At 60.7% G+C, this 16,954-nt stretch overlaps 3 protein-coding genes and 2 long non-coding RNA genes across 24 annotated transcripts; 2 read left to right on the forward strand and 3 right to left on the reverse strand.

Annotated features, from left to right (window-relative positions):
- The first annotated feature begins 470 nt into the window (after positions 1 to 470).
- LOC131574258 (zinc finger protein 501-like) lies at positions 471 to 3,280 on the forward strand. 20 transcript variants are annotated; one of them, XM_058828690.1, is made up of 4 exons: positions 471 to 799; positions 848 to 883; positions 959 to 2,273; positions 3,150 to 3,280. In XM_058828690.1, the coding sequence occupies exons 1-3, from the start codon at positions 568 to 570 to the stop codon at positions 2,263 to 2,265; spliced, it is 1,575 nt and encodes a 524-aa protein (XP_058684673.1). In that variant the 5' UTR covers positions 471 to 567; the 3' UTR covers positions 2,266 to 2,273; positions 3,150 to 3,280. The 20 variants fall into 20 exon arrangements, 19 of the variants coding, with proteins under 19 accessions (XP_058684673.1, XP_058684677.1, XP_058684667.1 ...); XM_058828694.1 differs by having other exon boundaries at positions 995 to 2,273; XR_009276427.1 differs by adding an exon at positions 2,599 to 2,707 and having other exon boundaries at positions 471 to 2,273; positions 3,150 to 3,214.
- Positions 3,281 to 4,882: 1,602 nt separating this feature from the next.
- On the reverse strand, positions 4,883 to 7,332 carry LOC131574263 (uncharacterized). The gene is made up of 7 exons (XM_058828700.1): positions 7,224 to 7,332; positions 6,425 to 6,655; positions 5,716 to 6,392; positions 5,602 to 5,681; positions 5,193 to 5,230; positions 5,027 to 5,090; positions 4,883 to 4,899 (listed from the first exon to the last, which is right to left on the reverse strand). The coding sequence occupies exons 1-5, from the start codon at positions 7,330 to 7,332 to the stop codon at positions 5,206 to 5,208; spliced, it is 1,122 nt and encodes a 373-aa protein (XP_058684683.1). The 3' UTR covers positions 4,883 to 4,899; positions 5,027 to 5,090; positions 5,193 to 5,205.
- A 2,930-nt stretch (positions 7,333 to 10,262) lies between these two features.
- LOC131574260 (uncharacterized) lies at positions 10,263 to 11,608 on the forward strand. The gene is made up of 8 exons (XR_009276428.1): positions 10,263 to 10,530; positions 10,597 to 10,690; positions 10,783 to 10,902; positions 10,942 to 10,967; positions 11,119 to 11,285; positions 11,348 to 11,375; positions 11,411 to 11,491; positions 11,595 to 11,608. It is a non-coding gene; the product is annotated as an uncharacterized LOC131574260 (long non-coding RNA).
- A 40-nt stretch (positions 11,609 to 11,648) lies between these two features.
- LOC131574264 (scavenger receptor cysteine-rich domain-containing group B protein-like) lies at positions 11,649 to 16,616 on the reverse strand (the record flags this gene model as incomplete). Its single annotated transcript, XM_058828701.1, is given in 8 exon segments — positions 11,649 to 11,864; positions 11,942 to 12,043; positions 12,871 to 13,199; positions 13,653 to 13,662; positions 14,701 to 14,937; positions 14,939 to 15,021; positions 15,787 to 15,991; positions 16,359 to 16,616. Coding segments are annotated over 7 exon segments (1,170 nt in total), but the record flags the coding sequence as incomplete, so codon positions are not given.
- LOC131574262 (uncharacterized) lies at positions 13,438 to 13,773 on the reverse strand. Its single transcript, XR_009276429.1, has 3 exons — positions 13,697 to 13,773; positions 13,532 to 13,565; positions 13,438 to 13,478 (listed from the first exon to the last, which is right to left on the reverse strand). It is a non-coding gene; the product is annotated as an uncharacterized LOC131574262 (long non-coding RNA).
- Positions 16,617 to 16,954: the final 338 nt, after the last annotated feature.

Genomic DNA, 16,954 nt, shown 5'->3' on the forward strand with positions numbered 1-16,954 from the left:
TTTACTCACCCGTTCCTCACCCCTTCCTTACCCTTTACTCACCCGTTACTCACCCGTTACTCACCTGTTCCTCACCCCTTCCTCACCCGTTACTCACCCTTTACTCACCCATTACTCACCCTTTACTCACCCGTTCCTCACCCGTTCCTCACCCGTTACTCACCTGTTCCTCACTCGTTACTCACCCTTTACTCACCCGTTACTCACCCGTTCCTCGCCCTTTACTCACCCTTTACTCACCCGTTCCTCACCCTTTGCTCACCTGTTCCTCGCTCATTACTCACTCGTTAGTCACCCTTTACTCACCCTTTACTCACCCGTTCCTCACCTGTTCCTTGCCCTTTACTCACCCGTTACTCACCCGTTACTCACCTGTTCCTCACCCCTTCCTCACCCGTTACTCACCCTTTACTCACCCATTACTCACCCTTTACTCGCCCGTTCCTCACCCGTTCCTCACCCGTTCCTCACTTGTTACTCACTCATTACTCACCCGTTACTCACTGGTTACTCACCCTTTACTCTCCCTTTACTCACCCCTTCCTCACCCCTTCCCCAGGTGTGGCCATGGAGGGGCTGCGGGGCCGGGACCCCCCCTGTGCCCGGAACATTCCAGCCCTGTCCGAGGAGGAGGAGGAGGAGGAAGAGCCAGGTGAGGAGGAACCAGGTGAGGAGGAGCCAGGTGAGGAGGAAGACGCAGGTGATGAAGACCCAGGTGAGGAGGAAGATCCAGGTGAGGTTGAAGACCCAGGTGAGGAAGAAGCAGCTGAGGTTGAAGACCCAGGTGAGGAAGACCCAGGTGAAGATGAAGATCCAGGTGATGAAGATCCAGGTGATGAAGACCCAGGTGAAGATGAAGACCCCGGTGAGGATGAAGATCCAGGTGAGGAAGACCCAGGTGAGGAAGTTCCAGGTGAGGAAGTTCCAGGTGATGAAGACCCAGGTGATGAAGACCCAGGTGAGGATGAAGACCCAGGTGAGGATGAAGGCCCAGGTGATGAAGACCCCGCTGAGGATGAAGACGCAGCCCAGGAAGCCCCACCCGGACCCCTCCACGTCCTCCCCTCCCCTCGCCGGCCCCGCCTTTACCTGCGGCCCCGCCCTGCCCCGGACGAGCCGGGCCCCTCCCACCTGAGCCCCTGGCGCCAGGTGAGCTCCGACCCCGAACCGGGCGGGGCCTTCGTCCACCTCATCGACGAGCGCGGCGTCTACTCCACGGCCAAGCTGGTGCCAGGTGAGGAGGAGGAGGAGGAGGATGAAGACGAAGAAGAAGAAGAAACACCTGAGGGCGAGGCTCACCTGGAGATCCGCCGGGTGATCGTGGCCGAGAAGCCCTTCCAGTGCCCGGCGTGCCACAAGGGCTTCAAGCGCGCCTGGGAGCTGCTGAGCCACCAGGTGGTTCACACCGAGGCGCGTCCCTACACCTGCCACCTGTGCCAGGCCACCTTCAAGCGCCACTCGGACTTCAAGAGCCACGGGCTGGTGCACACGGAGGAGCGGCCGCACCGCTGCGAGCTCTGCGGCAAGCGCTTCAAGCGCTCCTCCAACCTGCAGGAGCACCGCCGCATCCACAGCGGCGAGCGCCCCTTCACCTGCCCCAGGTGCGCCAAAGCCTTCAAGACGCCCTACGAGCGCCAGCGCCACGCCCTCACCCACCTGGCGGCGGTGGCCGACAAACCCTTCCGCTGCGGCGAGTGCGGCAAGGATTTCCCGGCGGCCAACGCGCTGCTGCTGCACCGGCGGCAGCGCTGCCGGGACAAGCCGCACGCCTGCGGCGTCTGCGGCAAGCGCTTCACCTACGGCCACTCGCTGAAGGTGCACGAGCGCGTCCACACCGGCGACCGCCCCTTCCGCTGCGGCCTCTGCGGCAAGGCCTTCAAGCAGAGCAACGCGCTGGCCTCGCACGAGCGCGTGCACACGGGCGAGCGCCCCTTCGCCTGCCGCACCTGCGGGAAGGCCTTCAAGCAGTCGTCCTACCTGGCCATCCACCAGCGGGCGCACACGGGCGAGCGGCCCTACGGCTGCGAGGTGTGCGGGAAGGCGTTCGCCCGGCCCTCGCTGCTGCTGCAGCACCGGCGGGTGCACAGCCAGGTGAGGCCGCACCAGTGCGGGCACTGCCACAAGTTCTTCAAGGACCTGGCGTACCTGGCGGTGCACGAGAAGGTGCACACGGGGGAGACGCCCTACAAGTGCGGGGTGTGCGCCAAGGGCTTCGCGCACCCCTCCAACCTGCTGCAGCACCGGCGCGTGCACCGCGACACCTGAGGGGACAGGTGAGGGGGGGACAGGGGTGCTGAGACACCGGGGACAGGTGTGGAGCCCAAAAAACTGCAGCAGCAACACCTGGACTGTGACACCTGAGCCCCAGGTGAAAGATTTGGTACTTGTGACACAGGACAGGTGTGGACCCCAAAATTGTGGTTTTGACCCCCAAAAATCTGCAGCAGCAACACCTGAACTGTGACACCTGAGCTCCAGGTGAAAGGACTCGGTACCTGTGAGCCAGGACAGGTGTGGTACCCCCAAAATTTTGTGATCCCAAAAGTCTGCAGCACCTGCTGGTGGAGCACCTGGAGCACCTGGTGGATGAAGCTCCAGGTGGAGGATTCGGTACCTGTGAGCCAGGACAGGTGTGGAGCCCAAAATTGAGTTTTTGACCCCCAAAAACAGCAGCAGCTACACCTGGACTGCGACACCTGAGCCCCAGGTGAAGGGAGCCAGCACCTGTGAGCCAGGACAGGTGTGGACCCAAAAATTGTGGTTTTGACCCCAAAAAATTGCAGCTGTGACACCTGGACTGCAACACCTGAGCCCCAGGTGAAGGACTCAGTACCTGTGACCCAGGACAGGTGTGGAGCCCAAAATTGTGGTTTTGACCCCAAAAATCAGCAGCAGCAACACCTGAACTGTGACACCTGAGCCCCAGGTGAAAGAACTCAGTAGTTGTGACCCAGGACAGGTGTGGAGCCCAAAATTGAGGTTTCGACCCCAAAAAATTGCAGCTGTGACACCTGAACTGTGACACCTGAGCCCCAGGTGAAGGGAGCCAGCACCTGTGAGCCAGGACAGGTGTGGACCCCCCCAAAATTTTGTGATCCCAAAAGTCCTGCAGCACCTGCTGGTGGAGCACCTGGTGGATGAAGCTTCAGGTGGAGGATTCGGTACCTGTGAGCCAGGACAGGTGTGGAGCCCAAAATTGTGGTTTTGACCCCCAAAAATCGGCAGCAGCAACACCTGAACTGTGACACCTGAGCCCCAGGTGGAGGATTCGGTACCTGTGACCCAGGACAGGTGTGGAGCACCCCAAAATCACTCATGGACCCCAAAAATCTGCAGCACCTGCAGCTGGAACACCTGGAGCACCTGGTGGATGAAGCTCCAGGTGGAGGATTCGGTACCTGTGAGCCAGGACAGGTGTGGAGCCCAAAATTGTGGTTTTGACCCCCAAAGTCTGCAGCAGCAACACCTGAACTGCAACACCTGAGCCCCAGGTGAAAGAACTCAGTAGTTGTGACCCAGGAGAGGTGTGGAGCCCAAAATTGTGGTTTTGACCCCCAAAAAGCTGCAGCAGCAACACCTGGACTGCGACACCTGAGCCCCAGGTGGAGGATTCTGTACCTGTGAGCCACAAGTTCTTCAAGGACCTGGCGTACCTGGCGGTGCACGAGAAGGTGCACACGGGGGAGACGCCCTACAAGTGCGGGGTGTGCGCCAAGGGCTTCGCGCACCCCTCCAACCTGCTGCAGCACCGGCGCGTGCACCGCGACACCTGAGGGGACAGGTGAGGGGGGGACAGGGGTGCTGAGACACCGGGGACAGGTGTGGAGCCCAAAAATCTGCAGCAGCAACACCTGAACTGTGACACCTGAGCTCCAGGTGAAGGACTTGGTACCTGTGACCCAGGACAGGTGTGGAGCCCAAAATTGAGGTTTTGACCCCCAAAAAAATGCAGCTGTGATGCCTGGACTGCAACACCTGAGCCCCAGGTGAAGGGAGCCAGCACCTGTGACCCAGGACAGGTGTGGAGCCCAAAATTGTGGTTTTGACCCCCAAAAAGCTGCAGCAGCAACACCTGGACTGCAACACCTGAGCCCCAGGTGGAGGATTCTGTACCTGTGAGCCACAAGTTCTTCAAGGACCTGGCGTACCTGGCGGTGCACGAGAAGGTGCACACGGGGGAGACGCCCTACAAGTGCGGGGTGTGCGCCAAGGGCTTCGCGCACCCCTCCAACCTGCTGCAGCACCGGCGCGTGCACCGCGACACCTGAGGGGACAGGTGAGGAGGGATGGAGGTGCTGAGACACCGGGGACAGGTGTGGAGCCCAAAAATCTGCAGCAGCAACACCTGAACTGTGACACCTGAGCCCCAGGTGAAAGGACTCGGTACCTGTGAGCCAGGACAGGTGTGGTACCCCCAAAATTTTGTGATCCCAAAAGTCTGCAGCACCTGCTGGTGGAGCACCTGGAGCACCTGGTGGATGAAGCTCCAGGTGGAGGATTCGGTACCTGTGAGCCAGGACAGGTGTGGAGCCCAAAATTGAGTTTTTGACCCCCAAAAACAGCAGCAGCAACACCTGAACTGTGACACCTGAGCCCCAGGTGAAGGGAGCCAGCACCTGTGAGCCAGGACAGGTGTGGACCCAAGAATTGTGTTTTTGACCCCAAAAAATTGCAGCTGTGACACCTGGACTGCAACACCTGAGCCCCAGGTGAAGGACTCAGTACCTGTGAGCCAGGACAGGTGTGGAGCCCAAAATTGTGGGTTTGACCCCCAAAAATCGACAGCAGCAACACCTGAACTGCAACACCTGAGCCCCAGGTGGAGGATTTGATACCTGTGAGCCAGGACAGGTGTGGACCCCCCCAAAATCACTCATGGACCCCAAAATTCTGCAGCACCTGCAGCTGGAACACCTGGAGCACCTGGTGGATGAAGCTCCAGGTGGAGGATTCGGTACCTGTGAGCCAGGACAGGTGTGGAGCCCAAAATTGAGGTTTTGACCCCCAAAAACGGCAGCAGCAACACCTGAACTGCAACACCTGAGCCCCAGGTGAAAGGACTCGGTACCTGTGAGCCAGGACAGGTGTGGAGCCCAAAATTGAGGTTTTGACCCCCAAAAACGGCAGCAGCAACACCTGAACTGTGACACCTGAGCCCCAGGTGGAAGGACTCAGTACCTGCGAGCCAAGACAACCCAAAAAGCTTCAGCACCTGGACAGGTGGGGGCACCTGTGCCAGGTGTGGACCCCAAACTGCAACACCTGTGCCAGGTGTGGACCCTGGACTGCAACACCTGGACTGCAACACGTGAGCCAGGTGTGAATCCCAAACTGTAACACCTGGACTGCAACACGTGAGCCAGGTGTGAATCCCAAACTGCAACACCTGAGCTCCAGGTGTGAACTCCAAACTGCAGCACCTGAGCTCCAGGTGTGAATCCCAAACTGTAACACCTGGGCCATGTGTGGACCCTGAACTGCAACACCTGAGCTCCAGGTGAGAGAACCTGAGCCAGGTGTGGAGCCCAAACTGCAACACCTGGACTGCAACACCTGAGCTCCAGGTGTGGACCCCAAACTGCAACACCTGGACTGCAGCACCTGAGCTCCAGGTGTGGACCCCAAACTGCAACACCTGGACTGCAACACCTGAGCCAGGTGTGAACCCCAAACTGCAGCACCTGAGCTGCAGGTGTGGACCCCAAACTGCAGCACCTGAGCTCCAGGTGTGAACCCCAAACTGTAACACCTGGGCCATGTGTGGACCCTGAACTGCAACACCTGAGCTCCAGGTGAGAGAACCTGAGCCAGGTGTGGACCCTGAACTGCAGCACCTGAGCTCCAGGTGTGAACCCCAAACTGCAACACCTGAGCCAGGTGTGGAGCCCAAACTGCAACACCTGAACTGCAACACCTGAGCTCCAGGTGTGGAACCCGAACTGCAACACCTGGACTGCAGCACCTGAGCTCCAGGTGTGGACCCCAAACTGCAGCACCTGAGCTCCAGGTGAGAGAACCTGAGCCAGGTGTGGACCCTGAACTGCAGCACCTGAGCTCCAGGTGTGAACCCCAAACTGCAACACCTGAGCCAGGTGTGGAGCCCAAACTGCAACACCTGAACTGCAACACCTGAGCTCCAGGTGTGGAACCCGAACTGCAACACCTGGACTGCAGCACCTGAGCTCCAGGTGTGGACCCCAAACTGCAGCACCTGAGCTCCAGGTGAGAGAACCTGAGCCAGGTGTGGACCCCAAACTGCAACACCTGGACTGGAACACCTGAGCCAGGTGTGGACCCTGAACTGCAGCACCTGAGCTCCAGGTGTGGAGCCCAAACTGCAGCACCTGAGCTCCAGGTGTGGACCCTGAACTGCAACACCTGAGCTGCAACACCTGAGCCAGGTGTGAACCCCAAACTGCAACACCTGAGCTCCAGGTGTGGACCCTGAGCTGCAGCACCTGAGCTCCAGGTGAGGTCCTGGCGTGGTCACACCTGAGCTGTGACGTCACCGACAGCAGATGAAGAACGGGGAGACCCCTGAGGTTCACCTGTGGCCAGGTGTGACCCCCAGACCTGCCAGGACTCACCTGAGCCCTCACCTGAGCTCGGGAGGGATTTTTGGGGTGCTCCAGGTGCACACCTGGGTGGGCGGGGCCTTCTCAGGACCTGGGGTTGTCCCCTTGGATGATGATGAGCACACCTGGGGCTCACCTGGGACTCACCTGGAGCTCACCTGAGCTCACCTGAGATCACCTGGAGCTGACCTGGGGCTCACCTGGGCTCACCTGAGCTCACCTGAGCCCACCTGGGGCTCACCTGGAGCTCACCTGAGCACACCTGGGCACACCTGAGCTCACCTGGGGCTCACCTGGGGCTCACCTGAGATCACCTGGGGGTCACCTGAGCTCACCTGGGGCTCACCTGAGCTCACCTGGGCTCACCTGGGGCTCACCTGAGCACACCTGGGGCTCACCTGGGCTCACCTGGGGCTCACCTGAGCACACCTGGGGCTCACCTGGGCTCACCTGAGCACACCTGGGGGTCACCTGAGCTCACCTGGGCTCACCTGAGCACACCTGGGGGTCACCTGAGCTCACCTGAGCACACCTGAGCTCACCTGGGGCTCACCTGAGCTCACCTGGGGTTCACCTGGGGCTCACCTGAGCTCACCTGGGGCTCACCTGGGGCTCACCTGAGCTCACCTGGAGCTCACCTGGGCTCACCTGGGCTCACCTGTCTCACCTTTCCGGGCGGTTCTTGTAGCGCTGGGGGGGGGAGGGGGTGGGGCACACCTGGATCGTTCATTAAAGGATCGTTAATTGATGACGTCATCACCAATCTTACCTGAGTCGCACCTGGAGAACACAGGAACCCCCAAAAATCCACACCTGTCACACCTGGGGGGTTGGGAACACCTGAAATTCACACCTGGGGGGTTGGGAACCTCCCCAAATTCACACCTGTCACACCTGAGGGGCGGGACCTTCCCAAAATTCACACCTGGAGAACACAGGACCCCCAAAAATCCACACCTGTCACACCTGGAGGGTTGGGAACCTCCCAAATTCACACCTGGGGGTGGGAGACCCCCCAAATTCACACCTGTCCCACCTGGGGGGTCAGGAGCCTCCCAAAATTCACACCTGGAGAACACAGGAGCCCCAAAAAACCACACCTGTCACACCTGGGGGTTTGGAACACCTGAAATTCACACCTGGGGGGTTGAGAACCACCCAAAATTTACACCTGTCCCACCTGGTGGGATGTGGGACCCCAAAATTCACACCTGGATGATGAGGAGCCTCCCAAAATTCACACCTGGAGCGTGGGAGACCCCCCAAATCCACACCTGGAGAACACAGGACCCCCAAAAATCCACACCTGTCCCACCTGGGAGGTTTGGGACACCTGAAATTCACACCTGGTGAGTTGGAACCCTCCCAAAAGTCACACCTGGAGAACACAGGACCCCCAAAATTCACACTTGTCCCACCTGGGGGGAAGTAGGACCCCAAAATTCACACCTGGGTGATCGGGACCCTTCCAAAATTCACACCTGGGGTGTTGGGAACCCCCAAAAATCCACACCTGTCACAGCTGGAGGCGCAGGACCCTCCCAAAATTCACACCTGGGGGGTCGGGACCTTCCCAAAATTCACACCTGTCACACCTGGGTGAAGTAGGACCCCAAAATTCACACCTGGAGGAGTGGGACCCTCCCAAAATTCACACCTGGAGAACACAGGACCCCCAAAAATCCACACCTGACACACCTGGGGGGTTTGGAACACCTGGAATTCACACCTGGGGAGTCGGGAACCTCCCAGAATTCACACCTGGAGGACCAAAAATGCACACCTGTCACACCTGGGGGTTGGGAACACCTGAAATTCACACCTGGGGGTTTGGGAACCTCCCAAAATCCACACCTGGAGAACACGGGACCCCCAAAAATCCACACCTGTCACACCTGGCGGGGTCGGGACCTTGCCCAAATCCGCACCTGAAGGGGTGGGACCTTCCCAAAATTCACACCTGGGGGGAAATGGGACCCCAAAATTACCACCTGGAGGATCAGGAACATCCCAGAATTCTCACCTGGAGGACACGGGACCCCCAAAAATTCACACCTGTCACACCTGGGGAGTCGGGACCCTCCCAAATTCACACCTGGGGAGTTGGAAACCTCCCAAAATCCACACCTGTCACACCTGGGGGGTTGGGAACACCTGAAACTCACACCTGTCACACCTGGAGGGTGGGGGACTCCCCAAATTCACACCTGGAGGGCTCAGGAACCCCCAAAAATCCACACTTGTCACACCTGGAGGGTTGGAAACACCTGAAATTCACACCTGGAGTGTGGGAGACCCCCCAAATTCTCACCTGGAGAACACAGGACCCCCAAAAATCCACACCTGTCACACCTGGGGGGTTGAGAACCTCCCAAATTCACACCTGGGGAGTCGAGAACCTCCCCAAATTCACACCTGTCCCACCTGGGGGGTCAGGAGCCTCCCAAAATTCACACCTGGAGAACACGGGAACCCCAAAAATCCACACCTGTCACACCTGGGGGGTTGGAACACCTGAAATTCACACCTGGAGCATGGGAGACCCCCCAAATTCTCACCTGGAGAACACAGGACCCCCAAAAATCCACACCTGTCACACCTGGGGGGTTGAGAACCTCCCAAATTCACACCTGTCCCACCTGGGGGGTCAGGAGCCTCCCAAAATTCACACCTGGAGAACACGGGAACCCCAAAAATCCACACCTGTCACACCTGGGGGGTTGGAACACCTGAAATTCACACCTGGAGCATGGGAGACCCCCCAAATTCTCACCTGGAGAACACAGGACCCCCAAAAATCCACACCTGTCACACCTGGGGGATTGGGAACACCTGAAATTCACACCTGGAGAGTCGGGAACCTCCCCAAATTCACACCTGGAGCATGGGAGAACCCCCAAATTCTCACCTGGAGAACACAGGAACCCCAAAAATCCACACCTGTCACACCTGGAGGGGTTTGGGACACCTGAAATTCACACCTGGGGGATTGGGACCCTCCCAAAATTCACACCTGTCACACCTGGGGGGATGTGGGACCCCAAAATTCACACCTGGAGGATCAGGAGCCTCCAAAAATTCACACCTGGAGTGTGGGAGGACCCCCAAATTCTCACCTGGAGAACACGGGAACCCCAAAAATCCACACCTGTCACACCTGGGGGGTTTGGGACACCTGAAATTCACACCTGGGGGGTTGGGAACCTCCCAAATCCACACCTGGGGAGTTCGGAACCTCCCAAAATTCACACCTGGAGTGTAGGAGACCCCCCAAATTCACACCTGGAGAACACAGGACCCCCAAAAATCCACACCTGTCACACCTGGGGGGTTGGAACACCTGAAATCCCCACCTGGGGAGTTGGGAACCTCCCAAAATTCACACCTGGAGAACACAGGAACCCCCAAAAATCCACACCTGTCACACCTGGGGGAGTCGAGAACACCTGAAATTCACACCTGGGGGATTGGGAACCTCACAAAATTCACACCTGGAGGGGTGGGACCTTCCCAAAATCCACACCTGTCACACCTGGGGGAGTCAGGAACACCTGAAATTCACACCTGGGGGGTCGGGAACCTCCCAAAATCCCCACCTGTCCCACCTGGGGGGGTTTGGAACACCTGAAATCCCCACCTGTCCCACCTGGGCGCAATCCAAAACAATTCCAAGACCACACCTGGAGGCTCCGGACGCCATTTTGGATTTATTCACCTGCCCAGGTGTGCGGGGACACCTGAGACCATCAGGTGGGGGAGGGGCCGTGGGGGAGGGGCCAGCTGAGAGCAGCCAGGTGAGGTTCAGGTGAGGGGTTCCAGGTGAGAGCGGCCAGGTGAGGTTCAGGTGAGGAGGTCCAGGTGAGGGGTTCCAGTTGAAGATTCCAGGTGAGGGGTTCCAGGTGAGAGAGGCCAGGTGAGCAGCTCCAGGTGAGAAGTTTCAGGTGAGGGGTTCCAGGTGAAGATTCCAGCTGAGAGTGGCCAGGTGAGAGCGGCCAGGTGAGGGATTCCAGGTGATGTTCAGGTGAGGAGGCTCAGGTGAGCAGTTCCAGATGAGAGCAGCCAGGTGAGGTTCAGGTGAAGTGTTCCAGGTGAAGATTCCAGGTGAGGGGTTCCAGGTGAGCTCCAGGTGAAGTCCAGGTGAGCTCCACCAGGTGAGAGATTCCAGGTGAGGGATTGCAGGTGATGGATTCCAGGTGAGCTTCACCAGGTGAGGGGTTCCAGGTGATCTCCAGGCTCCTCCAGGTGAGCTCCACCAGGTGAGGGGTTCAACGTGAGGAATTCCAGGTGAAGGATTGCAGGTGATCTCCAGGGTCCAGGTGAGCTCCAGGTGAGTTCCAGGTGAGCTCCACCAGGTGAAGAGTTCCAGGTGAGCTCCAGGTGAGCTCCAGGTGAGTTCCACCAGGTGAGGGATTCCAGGTGAGGGATTCCAGGTGAGGGATTCCAGGTGAGGGATTCCAGGTGAGGGATTACAGGTGTTCTCCAGGCTCCAGGTGAGCTCCACCAGGTAAGGGGCTCCAGGTGAAGGATTCCAGGTGAGCTCCAGGCTCCAGGTGAGCTCCACCAGGTGAGTTCAGGGGCCGTCGTCCATCAGCTGCAGCGCGTCGGCCTCACCAGGTGAGGGGTTCCAGGTGAGGGATTGCAGGTGATCTCCAGGGTCCAGGTGAGCTCCAGGTGAGCTCCAGGTGAGCTCCACCAGGTGAGGGGTTCCAGGTGAGGATTCCAGGTGAGGGATTACAGGTGAAGGATTGCAGGTGATCTCCAGGCTCCTCCAGGTGAGGGATTCCAGGTGAGGGGTTCCAGGTGAGCTCCAGGCTCTTCCAGGTGAGTTCCACCAGGTGAGTTCCACCAGGTGAGGGGTTCCAGGTGAGGGATTCCAGGTGAGTTCCAGGTGAGCTCCACCAGGTGAAGGATTGCAGGTGATCTCCAGGGTCCAGGTGAGCTCCAGGTGAGCTGCTTTGAGCTCCACCAGGTGAGCTCAGGGATCGTCGTCCATCAGCTGCAGCGCCTTGGCCTCCCCAGGTGAGGGATTCCAGGTGAATTCCAGGTGAAGGGGTTCCAGGTGAAGGATTGCAGGTGATCTCCAGGCTCCTCCAGGTGAGCTCCACCAGGTGAAGGATTCCAGGTGATCTCCAGGTGATCTCCAGGCTCCTCCAGGTGAGCTCCACCAGGTGAGCTCCACCAGGTGAGCTCAGGGATCATCGTCCATCAGCTGCAGCGCCTCGGCCTCCCCAGGTGAGGCTCTCCTGGGCAGGTAAATGGCGCTGGGGGCCCTGGGGGTGTCCAGGTGAGCTGGGGACACACCTGACGTTACCTGGGGTGGCCTGGCCGGCACCTGGGGGAGGGGGCGGGGCGGGGGTGGGACTCACCTGGGACACACCTGGCCCTCAAGGTGAGCCAGAGCAGGGCCCCGCCCACCGACGTCAGCAGCACCAGCAGCGCCACCAGGTAAGCGCAGCTGGGGGAGGCACCTGGGGGGGACAGGTGAGGGGTGGGGGGGAGGCCTCGCACCTGTCCTCACCTGTCCTGGTCCTTCTCACCTGTCCTGGTTCTTCTCACTTGTCCTGGCCTCACCTGTCCTGTTCTCACCTGTCTTGTCCTCACCTGTCCCACCTTTCTCACCTGTCCCCCTTTCACCCGTCCCACCTGTCCTGGCTCACCTGGAGCCCCTCCCCCCACACCTGAGGCCCCTCCCCCACACCTTTGATCCCTCCCCCCACACCTGAGGTTCACCTGGAGCCCCTCCCCCCACACCTGAGGTTCACCTGGAGCCCCTCCCCCCACACCTGAGGTTCACCTGGAGCCCCTCCCCCCACACCTGATGTTCACCTGGAGCCCCTCCCCCCACACCTGAGGCCCACCTGAGGCCCCTCCCCCCACACCTGAGGCCCCTCCCCCACACCTTTGGCCCCACCTCCCACACCTTTGGCCCCTCCCCCCACACCGGGAACCCCTCCCCCCACACCTAGAGCCCCTCCCCCACACCTTGGGCCCCTCCCCCACACCTTTGGCCCCTCCCCCCACCCTTCAGCCCCTCCCCCACACCTGAGGCCCCTCCCCCACACCTTTGGCCCCTCCCCCACACCTTCACCCCCTCCCCCCATACCTGAGGCCCTTCCCCCACACCTGAGGCCCCTCCCCCACACCTTTGGCCCCTCCCCCACACCTGAGGCTCACCTTCAGCCCCTCCCCCACACCTGGGGCTCACCTGAGGCCCCTCCCCCCACACCTTCAGCCCCTCCCCCACACCTTTGGCCCCTCCCCCCTCCCCCGTGCCCCCTCCCCCCACCCCGCTCACCTGCGGGCATTGCGCAGCGCACCTGGGCGGCCCCACCTGCGCAGGTGCGGGGCCCCTCCCCCCGCGCAGGCACTCGAGGAGCTGCGACTCGGAGCCGTCGCAGGTGAGCCCGGCCAGGTGAGGCTGCCCCGCCCCCGGCCCGGGCAGGTGCGGCCCCACAGGTGCGCTGAGGGCGGGGCCGCAGCCCAGCTGCCGGCACAGCACCTGAGCCTCGGGCAGCCCCCAGGTGAGGCCGCACACCTGCAGCCAGGTGCGGTTCAGCCTCACCTGCACCTGCCCCGCGCAGGGCCCGGGGCCGCCCAGCAGCCGCACCTGGGGGGGGTCGGGACCTGCGGGAGGGGGAGGGGTGAGGCACACCTGGGGTACACCTGGGGACACTTGGGGACAGCTGGGGACACACCTGGGGACACCTGGGGTACACCTGGGGACAGCTGGGGACACCTGGGTACACCTGGGGACAGCTGGGGATACCTGGGTACACCTGGAGACACCTGGGTAATTCCAGAACCCACCTGAGCTCCCCCAAGCACACACCTGAGCCCTCCCACTTCTCACCTGTCCCCCCCGCCCCTCACCTGTGCACACCTGTGGGGCTCCCCCGCACACACCTGAGCACACCTGAGCACACCTGAGCACACCTGCACACACCTGCAGGACACACCTGTGCACACCTGCACACACCTGTCGGGCCTCACCTGCACACACCTGCACACAGCTGCAGGACACACCTGCACACACCTGAGCACACCTGCACACACCTGTTCACACCTGTCGTTGCTCACCTGCGCACACCTGCACACACCTGTTCACACCTGTCAGGACACACCTGCACACACCTGTTCACACCTGCACACACCTGTCGTTGCTCACCTGCACACACCTGTTCACACCTGTTCACACCTGTTCACACCTGTTCACACCTGTTCACACCTGCACACACCTGTTCACACCTGTTCACACCTGCACACACCTGTTCACACCTGTTCACACCTGTTCACACCTGCACACACCTGTTCACACCTGTTCACACCTGCACACACCTGTTCACACCTGTTCACACCTGCACACACCTGTTCACACCTGTTCACACCTGTTCACACCTGCACACACCTGTTCACACCTGTTCACACCTGCACACACCTGTTCACCACCTGTTCACACCTGTTCACCACCTGCACACACCTGTTCACACCTGTTCACACCTGCACACACCTGTTCACACCTGTTCACACCTGTTCACACCTGCACACACCTGTTCACACCTGTTCACACCTGCACACACCTGTTCACACCTGTTCACACCTGTTCACACCTGCACACACCTGTTCACACCTGTTCACACCTGTTCACACCTGTCGTTGCTCACCTGCACACACCTGTTCACACCTGCACACACCTGCACACACCTGCACACACCTGTTCACACCTGTTCACACCTGCACACACCTGTTCACACCTGCACACACCTGTTCACACCTGTCGTTGCTCACCTGCACACACCTGCTCACACCTGTTCACACCTGTTCACATCTGCACACACCTGTTCACACCTGTTCACACCTGTTCACACCTGCAGACACCTGTTCACACCTGTTCACACCTGTTCACACCTGTCGTTGCTCACCTGCACACACCTGTTCACACCTGCGCACACCTGTTCACACCTGTTCACACCTGCACACACCTGTTCACACCTGTCAGGACACACCTGCACACACCTGCACACACCTGCTCACACCTGTGCACACCTGCACACACCTGTTCACACCTGTCAGGACACACCTGCTCACACCTGTCAGGACACACCTGTTCACACCTGTCGTTGCTCACCTGCGCACACCACCCCCGCGTCCTCCTCGTGGCCGCAGTCGTGCTCTCCCACTGCCGCAGCTCGCACCTGTCCAAGGTGAGCTCCTCACCTGAGCAGCTCACCTGGTCCAGCCAGACGGGGTCGCGGCCGGGCCCGAAGCGGGCGCCGCCAGGTGCGCTGAGGGCGGGGCCGCAGCCCAGGTGCCGGCAGGTGACCCGGGCCGCCCGCAGGTCCCAGGTGTCGTCGCACACCGTGCCCCCACCTGCCCAGGTGTAACACCTCCACCCGCCCCGCGCACCTGCCCGGGCCCCCCGCCAGGCGCACCTGGAGCGGCTCCGGAGGCGGGGTGGGGACCGACGGGGGGGCTGCAGGTGAGACAGGGACAGGTGAGACAGGGACAGGTGAGACAGGTGAGACAGGGACAGGTGAGACAGGTGAGACAGGGACAGGTGAGACAGGGACAGGTGAGACAGGGACAGGTGAGACAGGAACAGGTGAGAGTGGACAGGTGAGGGATGGGACAGGTGAGACAGGGACAGGTGAGACAGGTGAGACAGGGACAGGTGAGACAGGAACAGGTGAGACAGGGACAGGTGAGAGTGGACAGGTGAGGGATGGGACAGGTGAGACAGGGACAGGTGAGACAGGGACAGGTGAGGGACAGGTGAGACAGGGACAGGTGAGACAGGTGAGGGACAGGTGAGAGAGGGACAAGTGAGGGATGGACAGGTGAGGGACAGGGACAGGTGAGGGATGGACAGGTGAGAGATGGGACAGGTGAGGGGACAGGTGAGGGAGAGGTGAGACGGGAGGGACAGGTGAGGGGTGGGACAGGTGGGGGATGGACAAGTGAGGGGCAGGTGAGGGATGGACAGGTGAGACAGGGACAGGTGAGGGACAGGTGAGAGTGAACAGGTGAGGGACAGGTGAGGGGTGGGACAGGTGAGAGAGGGACAGGTGAGACAGGTGAGGGACAGGTGAGGGACAGACAGGTGTCCCCACCTGTCCCCACCTGTCCCCACCTGTTCCCACCTGTCCCCACCTGTCCCCACCTGTCCCCACCTGTTCCCACCTGTCCCCACCTGTCCCCACCTGTCCCCACCTGTTCTCCTCACCTGTGCACTCCACCGCCGCGTCCTCCTCGTGCCCGCAGGTGTTGTTGCCCCAGGTGGGGCCGGGGCAGTGCCACAGGTGTCGCTCCCCGCTCAAACAGGTGAGGTCGCTCAGCCACACCTGGCCCGAGCCCTGCCCAAAGTGGGCGTGGCCTCGAGCCGCCAGCGCCCTCCCACAGCCCAGCTGGCGGCAGACCACCTGTGGGACAGGTAAACACACCTGGGTGGGATAAACCACACCTGGGGACAGGTAAACACACCTGGGTGAGCCTAAACACACCTGGGGGAGTCTAAACCACACCTGAGGGACCCTAAACACACCTGGGGACAGGTAAACACACCTGGGTGGGTCTGGAACACACCTGGGGGAGCCTAAACCACACCTGGGTGGGATAAACCACACCTGGGGGGCCCCAAACACACCTGGGGGCAGGTAAACACACACCTGGTGAGCCCAGTGACACACCTGAGCTCACCTGTCCCCACCTGAGCCTACCTGAGCTCACCTGTCCCCACCTGAGCCCACCTGAGCTCACCTGAGCCCACCTGAGCCCACCTGAGCTCACCTGTGCGTCCCGCAGGTCCCAGCCGTGGTCGCAGACCGTCCCCCAGCGCCCCTCGTGCAGCACCTCCACCCTACCTGCGCACAGGTGCGGCCCGGCCACCAGCCGCACCTCAGGTGAGCTGGAGTTACCTGTGGGGGACGCACAGGTGAGAGCCCGGCCCCAGGTGAGGCTCACCTGGGCTGGAGTTACCTGTGGGGGGGTGCACAGGTGAGAGCCCAGTGCCCGGCTTAAAGGAGCCCCTGCCTCACCTGTGCACACCTGAACTCACCTGTGCACACCTGAACTCACCTGACCTCACCTGACCTCACCTGTGCACACCTGAACTCACCTGTGCACATCTGATCTCACCTGTGCTCACCTGACCTCACCTGTGCTCACCTGTCCATGCTCACCTGTTCACACCTGTCGGGGCTCACCTGAGCACACCTGTTCACACCTGTCAGAGCTCACCTGCACACACCTGTGCACACCTGAGCTCACCTGCACACACCTGAGCTCACCTGCGCACACCTGTTCACACCTGTGCACACCTGTCCGAGCTCACCTGCGCACACCTGAACTCACCTGTGCACACCTGTCAGGGCTCACCTGTGCAA

Source organism: Poecile atricapillus, unplaced genomic scaffold (genome assembly GCF_030490865.1).
Source record: "Poecile atricapillus isolate bPoeAtr1 unplaced genomic scaffold, bPoeAtr1.hap1 scaffold_210, whole genome shotgun sequence".
Lineage (NCBI taxonomy): Eukaryota > Metazoa > Chordata > Aves > Passeriformes > Paridae > Poecile > Poecile atricapillus.